The sequence below is a fragment of the Fundulus heteroclitus genome, unplaced genomic scaffold (assembly GCF_011125445.2).
Source record: "Fundulus heteroclitus isolate FHET01 unplaced genomic scaffold, MU-UCD_Fhet_4.1 scaffold_68, whole genome shotgun sequence".
Lineage (NCBI taxonomy): Eukaryota > Metazoa > Chordata > Actinopteri > Cyprinodontiformes > Fundulidae > Fundulus > Fundulus heteroclitus.
The window spans coordinates 1,197,112-1,220,909 of record NW_023397121.1 but is presented as its reverse complement, the minus strand read 5'-3'; the positions used below and the strand labels follow the sequence as shown (position 1 = coordinate 1,220,909).

General features: G+C 44.6%; 3 protein-coding genes across 4 annotated transcripts; 2 read left to right on the top strand and 1 right to left on the bottom strand.

Moving 5' to 3' along the window:
• Positions 1 to 50: 50 nt before the first annotated feature.
• On the bottom strand, positions 51 to 11,163 carry LOC105921339 (zinc finger protein 2). 2 transcript variants are annotated; one of them, XM_012857054.3, is made up of 11 exons: positions 11,022 to 11,163; positions 10,363 to 10,550; positions 10,220 to 10,288; positions 3,896 to 3,991; positions 3,718 to 3,816; positions 3,518 to 3,641; positions 3,200 to 3,452; positions 2,997 to 3,129; positions 2,469 to 2,928; positions 1,940 to 2,395; positions 51 to 755 (listed from the first exon to the last, which is right to left on the bottom strand). In XM_012857054.3, the coding sequence occupies exons 1-11, from the start codon at positions 11,026 to 11,028 to the stop codon at positions 535 to 537; spliced, it is 2,106 nt and encodes a 701-aa protein (XP_012712508.3). In that variant the 5' UTR covers positions 11,029 to 11,163; the 3' UTR covers positions 51 to 534. The 2 variants fall into 2 exon arrangements, with proteins under 2 accessions (XP_012712508.3, XP_012712509.3); XM_012857055.3 differs by having other exon boundaries at positions 3,896 to 3,988.
• Positions 11,164 to 11,886: 723 nt separating this feature from the next.
• Positions 11,887 to 18,575, top strand: si:ch211-207l14.1 (E3 ubiquitin-protein ligase MPSR1). Its single transcript, XM_012857053.3, has 4 exons — positions 11,887 to 12,643; positions 16,809 to 17,033; positions 17,108 to 17,206; positions 17,466 to 18,575. Exons 1-4 carry the CDS (start codon positions 12,326 to 12,328, stop codon positions 17,571 to 17,573), a joined length of 750 nt encoding a protein of 249 aa, XP_012712507.2. The 5' UTR covers positions 11,887 to 12,325; the 3' UTR covers positions 17,574 to 18,575.
• A 96-nt stretch (positions 18,576 to 18,671) lies between these two features.
• On the top strand, positions 18,672 to 23,101 carry LOC105921337 (vesicle transport protein SFT2B). The gene is made up of 8 exons (XM_012857052.3): positions 18,672 to 18,912; positions 19,426 to 19,515; positions 20,738 to 20,823; positions 20,941 to 21,022; positions 21,106 to 21,141; positions 21,228 to 21,286; positions 21,358 to 21,387; positions 21,465 to 23,101. Exons 1-8 carry the CDS (start codon positions 18,838 to 18,840, stop codon positions 21,502 to 21,504), a joined length of 498 nt encoding a protein of 165 aa, XP_012712506.1. The 5' UTR covers positions 18,672 to 18,837; the 3' UTR covers positions 21,505 to 23,101.
• The last annotated feature ends 697 nt before the right edge of the window (positions 23,102 to 23,798 follow it).

The following is a 23,798-nucleotide window of genomic DNA, read 5'->3' as shown; positions in this document are numbered from 1 at the left end:
CAGTGTTTGCCGTCTGATTAACCAGCTAAGAACCACAGACACACGTCTGATCCGATCGGACCTCCTGGTGTTTTATTGACAGGTTCTGCTCAGAAAGAAACATCAAAACAAGTGAAGTTCTGCAAAGATGCCTGATAAATCAATGTTCTACATGCTGAGGTTCCTGTAACACAACAAATTCCCATATTTACATGTTGGCTAAATGGGCTAAAAGAACCCGAACTGAAGGCGAAAACACCAAGTGGTCAGGAAATAATCCTGCTTATCACCATGTAGTCAGACTGAAGCGCCGCTGGGCTAAATATCAGATTTTCCCTTCAAAGGGATGTTTTTAAATGTTCCTAAAGGAACGTTCAGATCCTGTGAGGCGCTCAGAAAGCCAGAGTTCCAGGTGGTCTTTAAACGCAGCGTAGCCACAGGTATGCGGTCTATCCAGCCATCACAACAGGTATTTAACTCAGTGGAAAAGTAGAAAACTCCATCAGAAGACTGAACATCTCCTCCAAGGGTTAACCAGACACCACAGCAGCAGGTCTATGGGATCTTGTCGGCAGGCTCCGCCTCCTTTTCCACCTGCCCGTCAGACGTCCTGTGGGTCAGCAGGTGTCGGTTCAGGTGAGTCTGTCGGGTGTAGCTCTTGGAGCAGAAGGTGCAGGCGTAGGGACGGATGTTGCTGTGGGACATCATGTGCTTCTTCAGGTCGAACTTCCGCCGTAAACCTTTCCCACATTCAGGACACGAGTAGGGCTTCTCTCCTGGAGGACAACCAGACAGACGTCCGTCAAGCGGACAGCGAGAAAAGAGTCGGACGGGAGGAGGAAATGTGCCTCACTTTCGATCTGTTTTAAAAAAAATGTCCCTTAAACTGTTTAAAAACAGACATGTGACACTAAGAGATGCTGACAGACAAGCTGACCAAGACGTTGGGAGAAGTTAACAGAGCCGCTAACAGTTAGGCTAACAAAGATGCTAAATTAAGATAACGGAAAGGCTAACAACGGCACTAACCGAGAGGCTAGCACAGATGCTAAACTGTTTAAAAATAGACATGTGACACTAAGAGATGCTGACAGACAAGCTAACCAAGACATGGGAGAGGCTAACAGAGAGGTTAAGAGAGCCGCTAACAGTTAGGCTAACAAAGATGCTAAATGAAGCTAAATGAGGCTAAGGGAAACACTAACAGAGCCTCTAACAGAGCTGCTAGCAACAATGCTAACAATGACGCAAACAGATGCTAAATAAGGTGCTAACACAGACACTAACAGAGATGCTAAATGAAGCTAACTGAAACCCTAACAGAGCTGCCAATAGAGAGGCTAACAAAGACGCTAACAGAGACCCCAACAGAGCCGCTAACAAAGATGCTAAATGAAGCTAACAGAGAGACTAAATGAGGCTAAGGGAAACACTAACAGAGCTGCTAGCAACAATGCTAACAATGACACAAACAGATGCTAACAGAGCTGCTAATGCAGACGCTAACCCAGAGGCTAACAGAGCCGCTAACAGTGAGGCTAACAGATACTAACAGAGATGCTAAATGAAGCTAACTGAAACACTAACAGAGCTGCCAATAGAGGCTAAAAAAGGCGCTAACAGAGACCCTAACAGAGCCGCTAACAAAGATGCTAAATGCAGCTAACAGAGGCTAACAAAGACGCTAACAGAAAAGCTAACAGAGGGTTAATGATAATAATTGTATGTAAATTTTAGATTCCTTCAACATTAGAGTTTCTGTTTCATCCAACATCAAAAAGAAGGATTTAATCAACAAAATGTTATTTTTTTCTAAGAACTTTTCAGCTGGTGATGATGTCAGTAAACTGAAAGCAGACATTGCTTTGTAACTATCACTAAAGACCAACCCGCTCGCAGCATTTTACCGTTAAACCTAAAGCTGACCTACGGGCTCCTGGCGGTCATGTGACCAGCTCACCTGTGTGTATGCGGCGGTGCTCGGTCAGGTGGCAGGAGATGGAGAAGGCCTTCCCACACTCCTGACACACGTAGGGCCTCTCTCCAGTGTGGACCCTCATGTGCTTCTGCAGGTCTCCTCCGGACGGCCACGCCTTGCCGCACACCGTGCACGCGTACGGCCGCTCGCCCGTGTGCCGCCTCACGTGCACGTTGAGGCCCGCCAGGGCGGTGAAGTCTTTGGGGCAGTAGGGGCAGCGGAAGGGCCGCTCGCCGCTGTGGGTCCTCAGGTGGCCCTCCAGGCCGTCGCGGGTCTTGAAGCACTTGCCGCACTGGGGGCAGAGGAAGCGGCTGCCGCTGGCGTGGGTGGCGCGGTGGGACTGCAGCCCCGCCGCCGAGCCGAAGGACTTGCTGCACCGGTCGCAGCGGTAGGAGCGCACGCTGTGGGTGCGCTGGTGGATCCGCAGCAGGGTGACTCCTGCGGACGGAGGCGGGCGGGGTCATAACGTTTCTCAGCGGCGGCGGCAGCGGGCTGACGGAGGAGCACTCACCTGAGAAGCTCTGGTCACAGAACAGACACCTGTAGGCGCACGGGGCGCCGGCGGCGGCGTGCGTCTGCAGGTGCCGCAGCAGCAGCGTCTGCGAGCCGAAGGTCTGCGCGCACACGGAGCAGCTGAGGTCGGGCTGGCGGTGCTGCAGGCGGTGGGCGTCCCGCTCCTCGGAGGACGGGAAGGTGCGGCTGCACCTGCCGCAGGCGAAGGCCTCCGCGTCCAGGTGCGCCTTCCTGTGATTGGTCAGGCTGGACAGCTGCTGGAAGGTCTGGTCACACTGGGGGCAGCGGTAGACGGGGCGGCTCTGGTGGCGCCGCCGGTGGGTCAGCAGCTCGCCGCCGCTCTGGAAGGTGGCGCCGCACTGGAAGCAGGTGTGCCGCGGGGACGAGGGCGCCTCCTCAGGCGCCTCCTTGGGCGCTCCCACTCGGCAGGTCCTGTTGGAGCGCAGGTGGCGGATCACCTGGGGGGGGGGGGGGGGGTGTTAAAGACTTCCAGGTGAAAGCCGAGGACACACAGGTAGACACTCACCTGAGACCTGTAGATGAAGCACTTCCTGCACTGCGGGCATTTATGAGCCACACGCTGAGGACTGTGGGAAATCCTGCTGGACTCCTCGCAGCGCTCTGATTGGCCGCCGCCGTCTCCAGGTGACTCCTCGGTCCTGACGGGGACAGGTGAGGTCAGAACGAGCGTCTGGACTGCTGAGCCCCCACAGCAGGAAGCAGACCCACCTGTCCTCGCTGCGGCCGTCCCCCTCTGAGCTCTGATTGGACGCCTGCTCCTCTGACGCCTCCTGGCCAATCACAGTCTCCTCCCCCACCTGCTGCTCCTCCTCCATCAGCACCACCACCTCCACCTTCATCAGCTCCGCGTTCAGCTGCTGAGGAGAGATCTCCGGGTAGTGGGCCGGGCCGGGGGGGCGGGGCTTGGTGAGGAGGGGGTGGGACCAGGCTGAGAGCAGCGTCTCCTCCGTTTCTCCACAGACTGGGGAGAGAGGAGGGAAGGTCAGAGGAGGTCAGAGGAGGTCAGAGGAGGCCATGAAGACTCACCTGTGGTCGTCGCTCGGCCCAGGTGGCAGCTCTGATCGGCCAGGAGCTCCCTCAGGTGCTCCCTGTCCGTCTCCTGCAGAGAGTCCTCCAGAGCGCCGGGGGCGTCCAGGAGCCAAGAGGCAGCCTGCAGGGAGACGGAGCAGCGGGTCAGCGGGTGGAGATGTGAGGAGGAGGAGGAGGAGCAGAGAGGCTCGGAGCACCTGTCTGAAGTCTGGCACCGGAAACAGCTGCTCCAGCCGGGACAGGAGGTCCGACACCAGGGACTGCAGGGCGGAGTCGAAGCTCCGGTTGAACACCTCCTGCAACAGGAACACCAGAGGAGAGCATGAGGCGCCGGACTGAGGAGAGCCGGAGGAGAGCTGCAGCGAGACCACCGACCTGCAGGAGGCGGCGAGAGTCAGCAGGAGCCTCGGCCAGCTGGGTGGTGAGAGCGAGCAGCGCGGAGCAGCAGTGAGAGAGCTCCTGGTCCTGCTGCTGGAGGAGGAGGAGGAACACGTGTAAAGGTTCTGCTCACTTTAAACAAGCTGCAGTCTGTGACCGGAAGAACAGAACATAAAGGAAGTTCTCCACTCCCTGGTTTCTCCACTTCCTGGTTTCCCTACTTCCTGGTTTCTCTACTTCCTGGTTTTCCTACTTCCTGGTTTCTCCACTTTTTGGTTTCTCCTCTTCCTGGTTTCTCTACTTTTTGGTTTCTCCTCTTCCTGGTTTCTCTAATTTTGGTTTCCCGACTTCCTGGTTTCTACTTCCTGGTTTCTCTACTTCCTGGTTTCTCTACTTTATGGTTTCTCCTCTTCCTGGTTTCTCTACTTTTTGGTTTCCCTACTTCCTGGTTTCCCTACTTCCTGGTTTCTATACATCCTGGTTTCTCTACTTTATGGTTTCTCCTCTTCCTGGTTTATCTACTTTTTGGTTTCTATACTTCCTGGTTTCTCTACTTTATGGTTTCTCCTCTTCCGACTCCCGGCAAGATGGCGATGTGGGCACACGTATTATTCTGAGCTCCATCTGTGCAGCCCTCAACCAGCTACTTGAACTGGCCCTTTGCACATAATTTCGTCCACAAGGTGAACCTGAACATCCACGCTCTAAAGTAAGAGGGAAAAATAAGAGTCTTATAAGAGATGTCGGCTGTTAATGAGAAAGATTTTCCTAGTCTGAAGAAGGCTAATGATGCTAAGCTAAAAATGCATAACTATGCTGCTGCTGCTGCTGCTAGCGTTGAAACACCGATGGAGTTGTCAAGAAATGCCTCCGGTACAAGACGGCAACTGAATGCAACTCCAACCAAACTGCCACCTGCTAAAAAACAAGCCACTGAGACTGAGGTCTCCTTAGCTGCCGTCTTAGAAGCTATTAAAAGACTGGATAGCAAAGTTGATGACTTTGGAAAACAGCTAAAGGAAAATGCTGACATGTTTGGCCGCATTACCCTCCAAGTGGAGCAGAACACACTCTACGTTGCTGAATGTAAATCTACAGTAGAAAACCTTCAACAAAAGTTTGATTTAATGAATAAAGAAAACGCAAATCTGAAAGAAAAACTCCTGGAGGCTGAAAGAAACAAGCGTCAATGGAACCTGCGGTTGTCGGGGCTCAAAGAGCAAGAAGGAGAAAACCTCAGAGAAAAGGCTGAACAACTTCTCTCAAAAATCTTACCACAATGGGCGGAACAGGCAGGAGATATGATTGATACAATCCACCGGTTGGGAAGAAAAGAAGAGGGACGGAGCCGTCAGGTCATCCTGCAGTTCACTAGGAGGCGCCATCGAGACGCAGTCTGGAAAGTGACGAAGGATTCAGCGGTATGCAAAGAACAAGGTCTGCGTTTTGCTCAGGATTTCATTAAGGAAGACCGGCTGGCAAGAGAAGAACTTTGGCCTAAGATTAAAAAAGCCAGATCCCAGGGTAAGGTGGCCTTTTACAGAGGTCATATTGCAGTGATTGACGGCAAAGTGTTCAAAGCTTCATCTCCCTTCTGAGACTACAGATGTTTCTCTGTTTATAACATCCCCCTATTATAGGGCTAAAAAAAAAATCAACACTGTTTTTCCCCTTTAATATTGAGTTATATCTCTAAGATGCTTGCTACAGTTCTCTTATCTGCACTCCAGAGGTTATTCCTCTTGTTTAAATGAAAACTAAGTCGTTTTAAGTTAAGTTTAGTGAAAGTTGTGGATGCAAGGTAGATGTTTTTTTTCCCATGTTATATTGTAAAGGGCACTCATATTTTTCAGGGGCTTGCCTTTAGTTCATTCTACCTTAACAAAAGTTCTTTATTAAGGTTTGTGTCTTTAAAACTTTTCTTTTCCTTTGTCTTTTTTATGTCTTTAAAATCTAATCTTAGGTTTTTGTCGTTAAATGTAAGGGGCTTGAGAGAAAATGTCAAAAGGAAGGCAATGTTTATGTATTGTAGAAACAAGAATCCACATTGTATTCTTCTTCAAGAAACCCATTCAATGGTCTCTGATGAAAAATTTTGGTCAAATCAGTGGAGAGATCAGATTTCTTATTCCCACGGTACTTCTAAATCAGCAGGTGTGGCTACATTACTGAATAATTTTCCAGGCAAAATAATTCATACAAAACATGATAGTGATGGCCATTGGTCTCTTTCCGTATTACATACGGAGGACACATTAATACTCCTAGGCAATATTTATGGTCACTGTAACATTTCTAAAAATAAAGAGCTACTTACGATTATTGAAGTAAATATCGAACAACTTAAACAAAGATTTCATACTAAATATGTTTTATTAGGCGGGGATTGGAACATGGTAAAGGACGAAAATCTTGATAGATACCCAAACAAATCCTCAAATATCCATCCAAACCGAATTCTGTCTGATTTCTGTGAGAGATTGGGATTAATTGATTTATGGAGAGATAAACATATTAACAAAAAACAGTTCTCTTGGTTTAAATCAGATGCTTCAAGCAGATCTAGAATAGATTTTTGGCTAGGAACAGATGATATTCTGAAGCTAACATCAGACTGTAATATGTCTCCAACTCCTCTTACTGATCACTGCAGCATCGATTTATTAATTACTCCTCTTCCTGAAGGTCTGAGACACAGAGGGTACTGGAAATTCAATGCAAATCTCTTAAAATATGAGTTGTACTGCAAGGAAATCAAAGAACTAATAAAAAAGATTCTGTTAGACGATTCAATAATAACCTACGCCAAAAAATGGGAATTCTTAAAATATAAAATAAGGGCTCACTCAATTTCTTTTAGCAAAAATCTAAAAAGAAACAATGACATGGAAGAAGTAAGGTTAGTTAAAGAGTTAAACCTACTATTTGTTAAACAGACGTTGACTGATGATGATAAAAATAACCTCCTGATCTTACAAGCTAAATTAGACAGCATCTACGAAACAAAGGCCCGAGGAGCTTTTGTCAGATCCAGAGCTAAGTGGATCGAGGAAGGGGAAAAAAACAGTTCATACTTCTGCAGACTGGAAAAGAGAAGACAAGTTAAAAAATACATTCAGTCCCTAATTATTAACAACAATGAATGTACAGACCAAACTGTTATTGCAAAAGAAATTAGTAACTTTTATCAAAACCTTTACTGCTCTTTTTTTCACCCCAAGAATGTGACCTTCTGCTAAACCAAGTCAAAGACTTTATCCCTCAAATCACTGAGGATTTTAAGGAAAATTGCGATAAAGATATTAATATTGAGGAACTAGATAACGCCATTTTATGCCTGAAACTTGATAAATCCCCCGGCCCAGATGGCCTTACCGCCAATTTTTATAGGCATTTCTGGGATTATCTCAGAGAATTTTTATTCCAGGTTTTTAAAGAGATCCTATGTAACAATTCACTTCCACACAGCATGAAGCAAGGGGTTATCACCCTTATACCCAAACCAGGAAGAGACAACAAGATCCTAGACAACTACCGTCCTATCACCCTTCTAAACTGCGATTATAAACTGTTAACGTATATCTATACGAACAGATTAAAGACTGGTCTTAAGGATGTTATTTCTGAAACACAGACAGGTTTTATGTCCAAAAGATCTATACATGATAACATCAGACTGGTGCAGGATTTACTGGAATATAGTGAACTGATTGAGGATAAAGGATTCATCCTTTTCCTAGACTTTTATAAAGCCTTTGATATGTTGGAACATCAGTTTCTTTTCAAAGTTCTGCACTTGTTCGGATTCGGGCCAAACTTCTGTAGAATAATAAAAAGCTTTTACAATGACACCACAAGTTCAGTTGCACTGCCACACGGTACGTCTCCACGTTTCACCATAAATAGGGGAGTAAAACAGGGCTGTAATATTTCCCCTTTTCTCTTCATCTTGGCTGTTGAAGTGTTGAGTATTTTCATCAAAAACTCAAATATACCTAAATTGAGAGTTTTTGATGACCAAATTATAATCAGCCAACTAGCTGACGACACTACAATTTTTTTGAAGAATCTAGACCAAACCCCTAAAGTTCTTGAGTTAATTAATACTTTCTCCAAAGCATCTGGATTAACCTTAAACCTACAGAAGTGTGAACTGATGGCGATTCATGACTCTGATCTGACGGAAGCTTATAATATTCCTATTAAATCCTCAGTTAAATATCTTGGAATTTTAATTACTAAAGATGCTAAACTCAGTGAAACTGTTAACATAGATAATAAAATACAGAATTGCAAATCTCAGTTAAATAGATGGCTCCAAAGAGACCTGACCTTGTTTGGGAGAACCTATCTAACCAAAATGGAGTCCCTGTCCCGGTGCATATACCCAGCTTACTCTATGGCCATACCCAACAAATACATTAAAGCTATAAATCAGTTGAACTTTAATTTCATCTGGAGAAATCGAATCCACTACTTAAAGAAAGCAAATATGGTTAAAGACTATAATGATGGTGGTTTACAAGCTATTGACTTTGATTGTTTAAATGCAGTCTTAAAAGTAAACTGGTTGAAATCCTTTTTAATAAATGTAAATAGTATCTGGTTCTGTCTCACCAAAGGTTTGTTTAAAAAAGTTGGAGGCTTAGATTTTGTTCTCAGATGTGACTTTAATGTCCACAGACTTCCTGTTAAGTTATCTGCCTTTCATAAGCAGGTTTTGTTGTGTTGGAAACTTATGTACACACACAACTTTACTCCTCACCAAACGCCAATCTGGAACAACAGATATGTGTTACACAGAAACAAGTCTCTGTATTTAGATCACTGGATGGAAAAAGGTATTTGGTCCATAAAACATCTTCTTAATGACAATGGAGACTGGCTGTCTTATGACGAATTTTGCTTATTATATAATTTGGATTGCACACGCACTCAGTTTAACACAGTAATGAACTCTATCCCAACTGCAGTCAAAAATCTGGTTCAAAATATAATCACTCAGTCAGCTAACCTTCAGTTACCCACTCTTCAACTGTTTGGAGTTGACCTTTTGGACCAAAGTAACTCTAACAAACGGATGCGTCAACATCTAACTAATTTTATATTTACTATCAGACCAAATAAAAACTCCATTTTAAATTTGTTTTCTTATTCAGAGGTTAATAAGTGGAGAACCACTTACCTTAAATACCCTCTATGTCCTAAAGCTAAAGAAGTTCATTTTAAAATCCTCAATAACATTTTTCCTTCCAGAGAACTATTAAGGCAAAGATTCAACTTTGATACCAACACATGTACCTTTTGTGATAACGACATTGAAACAACAGATCATCTCTTCTTCTATTGTGTGCATACTGATACATTTTGGAGAAACTTTCAGGACTGGTTCTCAACAAAACTTTCCCTCCATCATCCCTTTAAAAGAGAAGATGTAATATTTGGAACCACCCATAGAGACAGAAGAACTGACCTCATTCTTAACAACCTGCTAATTTTAGCGAAATTCTTCATCCATTCCTGTAAATGGGGTAATAGGAAACCTGTGTTTTCAGCCTTTAAAAACCTTCTAATGGACAACCACTTAAGGACCTTAAAACGGATAAAAAACAAGCATGGACTACAACTCCTGAATGCCTATATTGATCTAAATTTTTTTGAGAACTAATGCCCCATTGTTGTTCTTTTTTTCTTGTTTTGTTTTGTCTTTTATTTATTTATAAATTTTTTATTTTTTTTTGTTTGTTTTGTCTTCTGTTTGCTTTTCCCGTTTTTTTGATTTATCATTATCTTCTAATATGTGTGCCTTAACCTTGTACAACCTCATTTCTTTATATCTGTACATGCCACGTTATTTTGTACATTTGCTCAAATCTTTAATAAAAAAAAAAAAAAAAAAAAAAAAAAAAAAAAAAAAAAAAAAAGGTTTCTCCTCTTCCTGGTTTATCTACTTTTTGGTTTCCCTACTTCCTGGTTTCCCTGCATTCTGGTTTCCCTGCATCCTGGTTTCCCTACTTCCTGGTTTCTCTACTTCCTGGTTTCTCTACTTCCTGGTTTTCCTACTTCCTGGTTTCTCTACTTCCTGGTTTTTCCTCTTCCTTGTTTCTCTACTTCCTGGTTTCTACTTCCTGGTTTCTCTACTTCCTGGTCCCTCTACTTCCTGATTTCTGTACTTCCTGGTTATTCTACTTCATGGTTTCCTCTTCCTGATTTCTGTACTTCCTGGTTATTCTACTTCCTGATTTCTCCACTTCCTGGTTTCTCTTACTGGACCCAGCTTCCTCTGCTACATCAGGGAAGCCGATAACAGGAGGTGCTCACCGCAGCGTGGCAGACGGAGCGGATCTTCTCCAGGCGGGTCGGGTCGTCAGCGGGACCGCAGAGGGAGGCCTGGGGAGCAAACGGACAAACAATGTTCCTCTGCCTCACTCTGACCCAGAACCCGGAGGAACCCCGGCACCCACCTTGGCCCTCAGAGCCAGCAGCAGGAGACCTCTCTGCCTGTCGGTCAGCAGCTGGGGGACGGCCTCCGTCACCATGGACACAAACTCCTCCAGCATCCCATAATGCTTCAGGCTCTGCTGCTGGACCACCTGCCACATGGCGCCGGTCAGCAGGCGGAGAGGAGGCAGCAGGAGGCGCAGACAGGAAGCTGAGGAGGAGGTTCATTCTGGATCAGCTTGGTTCTAGCTTCGTCTAACCTGGGCCCAGCTGAAGAGCTCAGGGTCAAAGCTCAGTGAGCTGTGACGTCACGCACAGCGCGGTATAAACGAGACTGAACGACGTTGTCAGGAATGCGGGTTTACCGGGACTAACTGATGCTAGTTAACTTCACCAACAGCCTATATGTCGGGTGTAACCTGCTTTCTGCCGATATGTTACTTATAAACGCGCCGAATTAAAGATAAACTGCAGCTGAATGAGAAAAAACAGTTATTACTCGTTTATGGCGGGTATACAGCGCCTCTAAGCAGCAAAGAAGCAGAATTAGACGTTTTCTCATGGGGGTTCAGGCTAACGTTAGCCATGCTAAGCCGCTGCGACTGACCGCAGCTTTATAATTAAAGGCTTTAAAGTCGTTTTATTCCACTGAAGCCGCTTAAAGGCAGCCAGAGAGCCTCACCCTTCATCCTGGAGCTCACCGACACTTTTCTCCTCTTATATCCGCCCTCTAGATGCCAGCTAATGGCTAGCTTGCTGTTTACAATCCGCCGGTCCGGCTAATGGCTCCGCCCACTTAGTGAGGTGCGCATGCGCCTGTAGTAAAGCGCTTCAACCCGCGCTCACCTCAACAAACATAGATAAGATTGGTCGTTATACAGTAAATATTTACTACATGTAATGAGAAACATGTGTAATATAAATATATGTAATATATATAAAAATAAGAATACACATTTACTATAAATGATTATGCAGTTTATAAATATAAAATACTAAGTTTTCCACACAGAATTTAAATGTAGGTTAGATTTTAGCTGATTATTAATATTACTACTACTATTAATACTACTGTTAATAATATTTAAGATGTGCATTTGTGTGTACATATATATAATTATATATTCACATATAATATACTGTGTTGTATGCATATTCAAAGCAAACATACAGAACATAAAGAACATTTCAGAGATTCCAAATAGTGCATATTAAGAAGGTCTTTTTTTTTTATTTCAATTCAAACCAGATGAATAAATCTCACCAGAATGTATGATTACATGTTTTATAAATGGGATAAGCTTTCTTTTTATATGAAAATATGTATGTGTAATTATAATCATGGTACATGATAATATTTCAAACTGTCATCAGTGTTTTATCACACGGCCTGGGAAAATGGAGAACATTGGATATCATGTAGACGATAGTGTTCTAGATTGAACATTTTAGGGCGTTAAGCGTGTGCTTTAGGGTTAGTTTACATGTGAATGTTTGGGATTTATCTCTGGAGGTGTTGGAGCAGAGGTGGCAGAAAGACATGTGGAGGCTGCAGAGAACCTGACTTGACCTTCCTGGAGCCTCGTGGGTGAGACCAGCGCTGGTCCTACCAGAGGGAACCTGCGGCGTTTATCAGACCAACCACAGCGCCACTACATGTGCAGCTGAAGTGCAGCGAGGTGTTTTCAGCTCATGTGACACAGATCCTGTAAGCAGGTGTAATCTTCCTCCTCCTCCTCCTCCTCCTCCTCCAGCTGGGCTTCTCTGAGGGGATTACTGCAGACCTGAGGTCAGAGCGGCACATTCTGCCGAGGAAAGCAACAACGAGCAGAAGACCAGCTCAGGATGGGTGTTTGGTGTAACTAGTCCACCTCGCTGGCTCCTCCGTACCTGCTGGAGCACCGCTGCAGTTTCAGGACACGTCGGGGGTGCTATTGTTGAATAATCCTGCTCCTGGTCTCCCGTTAGTCAGCGTTGGTGAGGAACATGGATCTAGACAGAGAGGAGGATGTGTTTTCAGACGCTGAAGACCCCTTCCCCCTGAGGGAAGACCTGGAAGAAGAGGAGGGAGAGGACGAAGAGGACGAAGAAGAAGGAGGAGGCCGGATCTTCAATGCCTGGATGCAGCAGTACCGAGGAGACCATCAGAAGAAGCCGGTGCAGGAAGAGAAAGAGAAGGAGGGGGAGGAGGAGGAGGAGGAGGAGGAGGACAGGGAGCCGGAGGGAGGAAGACCTGAGAGCAGGTGCAGCTTGGAGCCACCGGTCCAGATGAGGCTTGACCGCCGCTCGTCTTTGCCCTGTCCGGTGAGAGACGTAGAGAACCCCGAGTTTTACTGCTGGTGGGGTAAGGAGGGCCTTCCAGGGGTGTTCAGGACTTCTGATGGTTCTGTTTTCAGGGGAGGTTCCCTGGGCTTGGGCGATGGATTAGCCTGCCAGAGTTCTGTCCCAGGTTCTAGAACAGCTAAACTCCTGCCAAGGTCAACCGCTGGCTTACCTAACCCAGAGATGGGATTAGTTATGAAGCCTTATGGAAGACTCTGGAAGCCTCTGGAAGCCTCTGAGTCTAGACGGGCCTGGAAGTTGACAGGGACGGACTCTTTGGGTCCACTGGGACCAGGTGATATGAACAGGACTGCCGTATTGGACCATCTTGTCTAAAGGAGCTTTAGTTGCATGTAAACCAGGGAAGGAAAGGAACAGTGACTGACAGGAACCCCCGACTCAGCAGTTTAAGCTTTTATCAGCAATGCGTTGTGGTTCGAGTTTATAAGCAACACGCAGGCCTTGAATGATCGGTGATTGATGAGTTTACTGCTGTCTGCATCCTCCTCACACTCCTAGACTCGCTAATGTCCTGGTTTCAAAACGCTTTAAAGGCACCTAGATGACAAATGTGGATTTTAAGGGTTTAGTCTGTATTCTAGGTGGGTTTCTGTCATAGGTTGGGGTGGACAGTCCCTTTATGTTCTCTATTACCAACAAACCTATTATCTCTACAGAAATACAGGCAGTTTTTCCAATGACGGTGCTTTGTGGTTCTCCTCCAGAGGTCTATTGAGGTTCCTGGGGGTGGAGGTTTAAAAAGACACAAACATAAGATTATTCCTAAAAGTCTCCTGGTAAAGGGCTCTCCATGGTGGTGTGGTGTTGGTAAACCAATAAAGCTATGGTTAGAGTCAAGGAGTAAAAGATCTGGACGCTGAATGACCCAGACCAGAACGTGTTGGAGGTCATGTCTCAAACAATAACCATGCCCTGAACATACTTTTAAAATCCTGGCCCTAAAAAGAGCAGGACCCAGATAAACAGAGGTGAATATGAGTTGGGTTCTGCCGTTTTGAAGGTACTGGTGATAAACCTTTAACCTACCCAACAGTTTTCTCTTGGGTAAGGAAAGTGGAGACAACCCTCTCCTAATTTCTGAAAATGCATAAAAGTGTCCAGTTAGCTTTGTTGCTCTTCCACAACAACACAGATGATAACCAGGAGAATTAGACAGTCACATCGGGTCACTTCACTTTATTTAGTCAGATGTTTCAATCCTCCGAGGGTTTACAGCCTCTGATCTCTGTGAGGGCGGCGAAACTCTCCCTCCAACCATTCAGAGCGGCTTCACGGCTTTTATTAGCTCAGGATCACTGCGCTGTAGTTTATCTGGGTGTTAAAGAGAAACGTGACCTGAGAGCTGCTAATCAGGCTTTCATACCCGAAGCAACCGAGACAAGAAGGAACGTAAGGTTTGGTTGGTTGTTAGTTTGGTTGGTCGTTAGGTTAGTTGGTTGTTAGGTCAGTTTTTTGTTTGGTTGTTTGTTTGGTTCCTAGGTTAGTTCTTAGGTTAGTTGTTTGATTGGTTTGTAGGTTGTTAGGTTAGTTGTTTGGTTGTTAGGTTAGTTGGTTGGTTGGTTGTTGGGTTGGTTCTTAGGTTAGTTGTTTGGTTGTTAGGTTAGTTGGTTGGTTGGTTGTTGGGTTGGTTCTTAGGTTAGTTGTTTGATTGGTTGGTTGTTAGGTTAGTTGGTTGGTTGGTTGTTTGTTTGGTTGGTTAGTGATTAGGTTAGTTGTTTGGTTGGTTCTTAGGTTAGTTGTTTGATTGGTTGGTTGCTAGGTTAGTTGTTTGAATGGTTGGTTGTTGAGTTGGTTGTTAGGTTAGTTGTTTGATTGGTTCCTTGGTTGTCAGGTTAGTTGTTTGGCTGGTTGTTTGGTTGTTAGGTTAGTTGGATGGTTGGTTGGTTGGTTGTTGGGTTAGTTGTTTGTTTGGCTGGTTGGTTGGTTGTTGGGTTAGTTTTTTGTTTGGCTGGTTGGTTGGTTGGTTGTTGGGTTGGTTCTTATGCTAGTTGTTTGATTGGTTGGTTGTTAGGTTAGTTGGTTGGTTGGTTGTTTGTTTGGTTGGTTGGTGATTAGGTTAGTTGTTTGGTTGGTTCTTAGGTTAGTTGTTTGATTGGTTGGTTGCTAGGTTAGTTGTTTGAATGGTTGGTTGTTGAGTTGGTTGTTAGGTTAGTTGTTTGATTGGTTCCTTGGTTGTCAGGTTAGTTGTTTGACTGGTTGTTTGGTTGTTAGGTTAGTTGGTTGGTTGTTAGGTTAGTTGTTTGTCTGGTTGTTTGGTTGTTAGGTTAGTTGTTTGTTTGGCTGGTTGGTTGGTTGGTTAGTTGGTTGGTTGTTGGGTTGGTTCTTAGGTTAGTTGTTTGATTGATTGGGTGCTAGGTTAGTTGTTTAAATGGTTGGTTGTTAGGTTGGTTGGTTGTTTATTTGTTTGTTCGTTTGGTTGGTTGGTTGGTTGGTTGTTCAATTCAATTCAATTCAATTTTATTTATATAGCGCCAAATCATGAAACATGTCATCTCAAGGCACTTTACAAAGTCAAGTTCAATCATATTATACAGATTGGGTCAGATTATACAGATTGGTCAAAAATGTCCTATATAAGGAAACCAGTTGATTGCATCAAAGTCCCGACAAGCAGCATTCACTCCTGGGGAACCGTAGAGCCACAGGGAGAGTCATCTGCATTGTACATGGCTTTGCTGCAATCCCTCATACTGAGCAAGCATGAAGCGACAGTGGGAAGAAAAACCACCCATTAACGGGAAGGAAAAACCTCCGGCAGAACCGGGCTCAGTATGAACGGTCATCTGCCTCGACCGACTGGGGTTACAGAAGACAGAGCAGAGACACAACAAGAGAGACAAAAAAGCACAGAAGCACACATTGATCTAGTAATCTGTTCTACATTAGATGGTAGTAGCGGGTGAGCCGTCTTCTCTGGATGATGTCACAGTTAACAGAACGCCAGACCAGGTGTACCTACTATGAAGAAAAAGAGAGCAAAAAGTTAAAAGCTGAAATGACGACAGTCATTTCAATGTAATACAATGCAAAACTGGAGAACAGTAGACTGAAGAACAGTAGAAATCAGTAGAGTGAGAAAATTAGACCCTGATGTCCTCCAGCAGCCTAGGCCTATCACAGCACAACTATAGAGATAGCTCAGGGTATGAGCCACTCTAACTATAAGCTTTGTCAAAAAGGAAAGTTTTAACATTAGTCTTAAAAATAGATAGGGTGTCTGACTCACGGACCAAAACTGGGAGTTGGTTCCACAGGAGAGGAGCCTGATAGCTAAAGGATCTGCCTCCCATTCTACTTTTAGAGACTCTAGGAACCACCAGCAGTTGAGTTGGTTGTTAGGTTAGTTGTTTGATTGGTTCGTTGGTTGTTAGTTTAGTTGTTTGGCTGGTTGTTTGGTTGTTAGGTGAGTTGGTTGGTTGTTAGGTTAGTTGTTTGGCTGGTTGTTTGGTTGTTAGGTTAGTTGTTTGGCTGGTTGTTTGGTTGTTAGGTTAGTTGTTTGGCTGGTTGTTTTGTTGTTTGTTTGTTTGGTTGGTTCTTAGGTTAGTTGGCTGTTAGGTTAGTTGTTTGGCTGGTTGTTTGGTTGTTAGGTTAGTTGTTTGGCTGGTTGTTTTGTTGTTTGTTTGTTTGTTTGGTTCTTAGGTTAGTTGGTTGTTAGGTTAGTTGTTTGATTGGTTGGTTGTTATGTTGGTTGTTTGTTTGGTTGGTTCTTAGGTTAGTTGTTTAATTGGTTGGTTCTTAGGTTAGTTGTTTGATTGGTTGGTTCTTAGGTTAGTTGTTTGATTGGTTGTTTGATTGTTTGTTTGTTTGTTTGGTTGGTTGGTTGGTTGTTTGGTTGGTTGGTTGGTTGGTTGGTTGGTTGGTTGGTTGGTTGGTTGACATATTGCCTCACTACTTTTTGTTGGCTGGTTTGCAGCTGTTTCCCTACTAGTTGATTAGATGTTTGGTATAACTCACTGGCTGAGCTCTGGGGTAAATGTTATTGTTTGGCTATGAGACTTGTTTCTTTATTGGCTGGTCCATTCACTCGTCAGTAGCTTGTTTGACTGATTTTTCATATATTGATTGATTAATTGGTAGATTAATTGATTAATTGGTAGACTAATTGATTGACCATCCCTGTGTCCAGGCCACACTCTCATCCATGCAGTTGTCCCGCCTTCACTCCTCCACATGTGCTCCAGTGACAGCGAGGGTTTTGCTGCGACGCCACTCCTCCCGCCGCCTCATTCCATCCTCACAGGACTCTGCCGTCCCCCCGCTAGTGCGACAAGCTTCACTCATACAGACCATCCCTGAAGCCGTGGCACCTGAGCGGCGGGGCCATTTCAGAAGACGTAACTTCATGTCATTGGTGCGTGGAAAGCCGGGTCAATGTTTTGTTGTTACACGATCTCTGTGACTCAAAATGAAATGTTTGTGTTGCAGAGTGATGCGTACAGCGTGTGTTTGATCTGTCATAATGATCTAAGTCAAGGATCAGGAGGCACCAGAGAGCTGCAGTGCACTCACACCTTCCACAAAGAGGTAACTCAATGATGACACCCTCACAAGTAGACCACCTTTCTGTTGGTTTGGAGGCAGTATAGTGATGGTGGACAGGGGTTTAGCCAAGGGTCAGACTATTTCTGTGTTTTTTTGATCAATCAAAAAGGAAATAAATGTGTAAATACATTTACAATGAGGCACAAAGTAGCCACAGAAGTGGGCGAAACAACCAGAACCCGTCTACCTCAGTAGTTTTACAGTCGGTCCGTTCTTGTAAATACATTTTGTCTCCCTGCAGTGTATCGAGGAGTGGTTGTGGAGGAAACGCTGCTGTCCCACCTGTCACGTTCAGGTGTCCATGCCTCAGCCCCTCTACTGGAGCTCCACCAGGGTCAAGGTCCCCTAACACCTCCCCGAGACACAACTAAGTCCTCAAACGGGTCGTCCGACATCAGCCTTCTGAGGAGAGGACAGAGATATTCGCTACCCATTCTCTGAGACCAGTACGTGCTACTGGAGCAGCTCAGCTGTTTAGACAGGCTTCGTCCAGCTGAAGGTGAAGGCTTCCCACAACACCAGGACTCTGAGATGGACCCAGGTCTTTGTTTCTGCTTGCATAGGTTACGTAACTGTTTACTGGGCTGGATCTGTCTTCACCGCAAGACCTGCATGTTTTCTGAAATTCAGCCGCCTGCCTTCACCCTAGAGCTAAATGACTTCACCCCATCACCCTTATTTTAGCATCCTTGCACCTGATCTACTGCAAAAAAACATTTTAAAAGGTCATCGTTTGTTTTTGAGAGTCTACAGATCTTCAACGACATAGTTTTGAGATGCTCAAGCCGTCCAGAGGTTCCTATTGGTCCAGACAGAAACCCAGATGGGACAGATTCTTCTGGTCGCAGCTCCAATGCTCTGGAACAAAGAAGATCTGCTCAGGACTGCAAAACATTGCATAAATCCTCCTTAAAATAACCCCAGACAGCCTAATTTGCTAAGACTGAATTTGTTACTCTGGCTATTTCATCATTTGGATAATTTTTTTCCCTTATCTATTGATTTTGTACACAATTATATTTAATAAGCTCCATACTTTGGGCTACATTTATTTATAGTTGGCCTGTACGACATTATAATGTAACTAAGCTTGTTTTTAAATGTACTTAAAGGCCCAATAGATAATGAAGAAAAAACTGTTATGAAATAAAACTGTGGCTTTTGTCAATAATGTTTAAGCTGAAGTGCAACCATGGTAACCTCATTATAATGTGTTTTTTTTTACAGCTTTTTAAATTATATATTTTTTATTGATTACAGATGCTGCATTTTGCTTTAATATTTTATTAAAGATGCCAGGCTGATGTAAAGTAGCGCCTGTACTTTAATAAAGATATCCATTGTGGTTTTATTTGAAATAACTGAATGATTTAGTTAAAAGAAAAAATTTAATGGTCGCTTTTAAGTGTTCGTGATGAAACAGCGCCCCCCTTTAACACATGGTGGCCAGGAGCGGTACTGCAGGCGGAAGTGCCGCACCTGTTGATGTTAAAAATTGTTCCTCCTTCAGAAACTTTGAGGGCTCACCTGTCTTACCTGGAGCCACGGAACCGCGGACTGCCGGGGAGGTTCTGGACGTTCTGCAGGGGTTCTGGTGCCTGAAGACAGAGTTCATGGATAAACTGAAGCAGGTTCTGAGCGGCCAGGACGGCGGCGGCGGCGGCGCGGATGGGAGCGGCATTCTGGAGGTGCTGCTAGCTGTTAGCCGCTGAGTGGAGGAAAGCGGGTCGGAACCACGGAGAACCGGCGGTTCTGGTTCCATCTGGAGTCACTCTCACACATTAAACTCTTGTCATACGTTTAAAACGGGGGTTTGTAAAGATATAAGCGCTATAAAGTCAAATAGAAAGGCCAGGATGAAGGTTTTGCAGAACTCCATTAAAAATCTTCATAATTTAAAGTTTTAGTGGAGTTTTAGTGGCGCTAACTGCATATTGTTGGTACATCCGTAGGTTTATTACTAATAACATTTCCTGTCGGGTAATTCGGCGTCATTAACAACATAATGTTGAGACCAGAATGTTAAATTAAAAGGAGTTAAACATGTTTGACTTTCATGCCAATAAGCTGCTGCTGTCGTTGTTCTCAGGTGCTTAGGTCAGCTTCTGGTGACATTTACAGAAGAAAGCCAATTATATCCTTTAAATCATCTACTCCGTGTCATTAAGCTGTTTGTAATGAGAATGACGTCACTCCCGCAGACAGCCAATCAGGCGTCGACGCTGGCCTGGGGGACCAGGATGAAGGGCTTCCTGATCTGCTTCCTCCTGGGGGCCTTCTGCTCCATCCTGGTGAGTTGATCATGAGCCGCCGTCAGCTTCCCTTCACCTTATTCATGGCAGAGGGCATGAAAAGATGCAGCAGCACTTTATAATAAATAAATAAATTATGTGTTTGCTCAAGGGCAGAGGAAGAGAGCCTTTCCAAACAGTTTTTATCTACCAACTCATGATCCTGCAGGGTTTTTACTGCTGGGGAAGCAAATGTCCTGGTTCTGTTGGGTCATTTTAGCGCGTTTAGCATGAAAGTAGGGCCGGGTGATAAGGCTGAAAAATAAAATCGCTTATTTTATTTCACCAAATCCCAATAATCAGTTTTTCGTTTCACAAAAAGATATGAAAGAAATCATTTTAAAAACTTTGTTTTTATGTCCAGCATTTCGTCTGGGAGTCGACCTGAAATCAAAGCGCCGCTAAATCCAAGCTGTGAGGCGTGCTGGTAAAACAAGATGGCCGCCCTGCCGCTGTAAAAAGGGAGAATAATAATAATAATAATAATAATAATAATGACATTGGCTGCTGGTGGTTTTACACCATGGGTGTCAAACTCATTTTGGTTTATGGACAGCATACAGCTTAATCTGATCTCAATAGGGCCAATTTCAACAATACTTTTACTCAGTTAAACATTTACTTGTGCATTATGCATAAGAACTGATCACAGTGATTGTACAATGTTGAAAAACATTTATTCACATTTTTTGGAACTTAAAAACACTGTCCTGCATGACAAAATACATCAAACAGATAAAAATTAAGACATGATTTAAAATAAATTTTCCACATCTGAAGCTAAGTGCTTCCATCTGCTGATTAAAACACAGCGCCCCTCGTGGACAATATAGGAACTGCAGATTTTCAATTAAACAGAGTACATGTTTTTTTCAATAATTGTTTAATCATTCTCTTCCTTTTATCTCCTCTTTCTTTCGCCTTTTCTTTTTTTCTTCTTGTTCTTCCTTTCCTCTCCTACTTTCCCATTGTAGTGTCCATATCATTTGAGATATTTGAGAATAAAACTATTCACATTCATAAATCAAGCGGAGCACTATGGCAAAAGCAGAACTGCTCCACTTGTGAAAGTCAAATCTGATGAGCTCTTTTTGGCATTAAGACAACAATTCTTATTGCACGTTGCCAGACAGAACACTGGGGAAAAAATCAAAAACTTTAATTTTTTTAAATGATAAAGCATTTAGCCTCTGGGCTGGACTAAACTGTTCGTCTCCAACAGGCCACCTGCCTGCTGTGGATCCCCGGCTTCGGGCTCCCCGTGTTCGCTGTCCTCTACACGCTGGGCAACGTCAGCGCTCTGGCCAGGTACGACCAGAACCAGCAGGTTCTGACCGACCCCAGAAGCTCTGAGCAGCAGAACCCAGACAGAACTGGGGCGATGGCGCCCCCCGGTGGTGAACGCTGTCTGCTGTGTCGTTTCAGCACCATGTTCCTGATCGGGCCGCTGCGGCAGCTGAAGAACATGTGCGCTAAGGTCCGGGCGCTCGCCACCGCCGTCATGCTGGTCAGACCCGCCTCCTTGCTCTCTTGTTTAGCTCTGGTTCTGGTTCTGGTTCTGACCCGCTTTAACTCTCCTGGCGTCCGCAGGTGTGCCTGGTTCTGACGCTGTGCGCCGCCTTCTGGGTGAGGAAGCGGCTCTGAGTGAAAGCGAGCAGCTTGTGTTGTCGGTTGTTACATCTCTGGTTCTGGTTCTGGTTCTGGTTCTGCAGTGGAAGAACAACGGCTTGGCGCTGCTCTTCTGCGTGCTGCAGTTCCTGGCCTTCACCTGGTAAAGCACTCACACACTCTCAGCTTCCCACGCCAGCCTCACCTGTCTGACCGCCGCTGTCTGTGCCGCAGGTACGGCCTCTCCTACATCCCCTTCGCCAGGTAAGGCACACCTGAGCCGGTCCGGCCTCTGGGCTCCAGAACCTTCACGTCCTCACGTCTTCTCTCTGCTCTTTCAGGGACGCCGTCCTCAAGTTGTTCTCCGTCTGCGTCAGCTGATTCCGACCAATCAGGACGCAGGAAACGGGGGCGCGGTCCAATCAGGAGGTCCTGGCTTCACGTCAGCAGCTTTTATTTATTTCAGCAGAGAAGTGATCACGTTTTTACCTAAAGTCACATTTTAATCCTGTTTTTAACCCAGAATGATTCCGTTTTGTTGCTTATTGTCTCTTTGTTCATGAAGTGAAGTCGTTTAGACCCAAAGGGCTGAAAGTTAAGATTTAAAACAGTTTTATACTCCATTTATTTCATGTTTGTTCACATCGAGGCCTTAAGAGGAAAACCTGGCAGGTGTGTCCAACCTGCGGCCCGGGGGCCGTTGGCGGCCCCTGGACTGACTCTGTGGGGCCACTAACTGGTTCTCAGGGAAACCCAAAACATTTCTAAGTTCTGGTTCTGCAGCGACTCGTTTCTTTAATTAAAACATTTCACGCTCTTATTTTGTGGAGCAGGTTAGTTTTTTTGGGGTAATTTCTGGCTTCTCAGGTGAAAAGTACGGGACTTCCTGAAAACCCGACCCGGAGGAGACAAGAACGGAACCACGGATTTATTTTTTTATTAAAATACTAAATCATAAATAATTAAAAGTAACAAATGAACGGATTAATCAGTAAAATGTAACTTTTCTCCTCCTGCGGTCGCGGTTCCTCCAGGAACTCATCTGTAGTTTAACTCTTCAAGCGCTGCCGGTTCTGGTCCAGCTGATCCGATTGCTTAACTAGGGGAAAGATCTGGGTCCGGTTCTGACGGCAGCATCCAGGAAAGCGTGGAGCCCGGCATCTCCTCTGGTCTGACCCGGATCCGCCTGCAGGAGGACCGCACGCTGTGGTCCAACGGACCTCCTGTGGTTCCTGCTGGTTCCTCTGGTGGGGTCCGATCCAGAGCAGAACGACCCGGTTCTGCTGGAAGCTGATCCGGTTCGTCCAGCGTTTCCAACCTGATGTAGGTTCTGTGTGGTACCAGGACCGGTCCATGTCGGCTTATCTGGGTGAAACAGCGCCTCCATGTGATCAGATTACTCATTCTAAATGTGTAGCAGACGGGTCCAGCTGCGTTTCAGGCTCGGTTCGACCCAAACGGGTCCAATCAGGAACAAATAAGGACTTTTAAAGCAGTGGGAGGCACAGAGGCTACGGAACAACAGGAGGGCCAAAAATAACGTGAAGGAAAATGTCCTGAATTAGAAAAAATGAGAAAAATGTCATTTAAAAGTTTGATTTCACAGCAAAATGTGTTTTTATATTTTTGTGATGTTCTTTTTTTTTAATGTTTGTTTAAATTTTAAGGTTTTTGGATTTAATTCTGTTGTTTTCAGAACCACATGTATCTGATGCATCTTGTTCTGGTTCTGCTGTGGTTCCATGCTGTCGGGTCTCAGTATTGAACCTTTATGTTCCGGGTTTATCTGGTGTGAAACTATTTCAGACATGGTCCCCCTGTGGGCCCAGTCCGGAGGCCCCGGCTCGTTAAGCCTCTCGTTAGCAGCCACATGGGTCCACAGATGTTCTGGTTATAAATCTGCCGTTGAACAAACCGCAGTGTGTGTTTTCTATCAGGGTGTTAATAAATATTAGCAGCGGTTCAAGCCCAGTTTTCAGGGATTTTCTGTGTTTTTTCATCAAATTGACTGATGAATGTTGATCCTTAAACTACCTGTAACGTGCTCTTTAATGTTTCAGTGAAACAAAATCGATTAATTTCCACTGTTATGCTGATGACACTCAGCTATATTTATCCATAAATCCTGATGAATCCAATCAGTTACTTCGACTGCAGTCATGTCTTGATGACATCAAAAGCTGGATGACTTTAAATTTCCTGCATTTAAATTCTGACAAGACAGAAGTTGTAATCTTTGGGCCAGAGTCTTCAAAAAATAAACTTCTTAATCAATCACTTAATCTGGATGGCATTAACTTGGCCTCTGGTAATAAAGTTAAAAATCTTGATGTTATTTTTGACCAAGACATGTCATTTAAATCCCATATTAAACAGGTTTCCAGAGTTTCCTTTTTTCACCTCAGGAATATCGCCAAAATTAGAAACATTCTGTCCAGGGGTGATGCTGAAAAACTAGTCCATGCATTTGTTACTTCAAGGCTGGACTATTGTAATTCTTTACTATCAGGAAGTCCACAAAATGCAGTTCAAAGCCTTCAGCTGATCCAAAATGCTGCAGCAAGAGTTCTGATGAAAATCAACAAGAGGGATCATATTTCTCCAATTTTAGCTTCCCTTCATTGGCTTCCTGTTAAATCAAGAATAGAATTTAAAATTCTCCTTCTAACGTATAA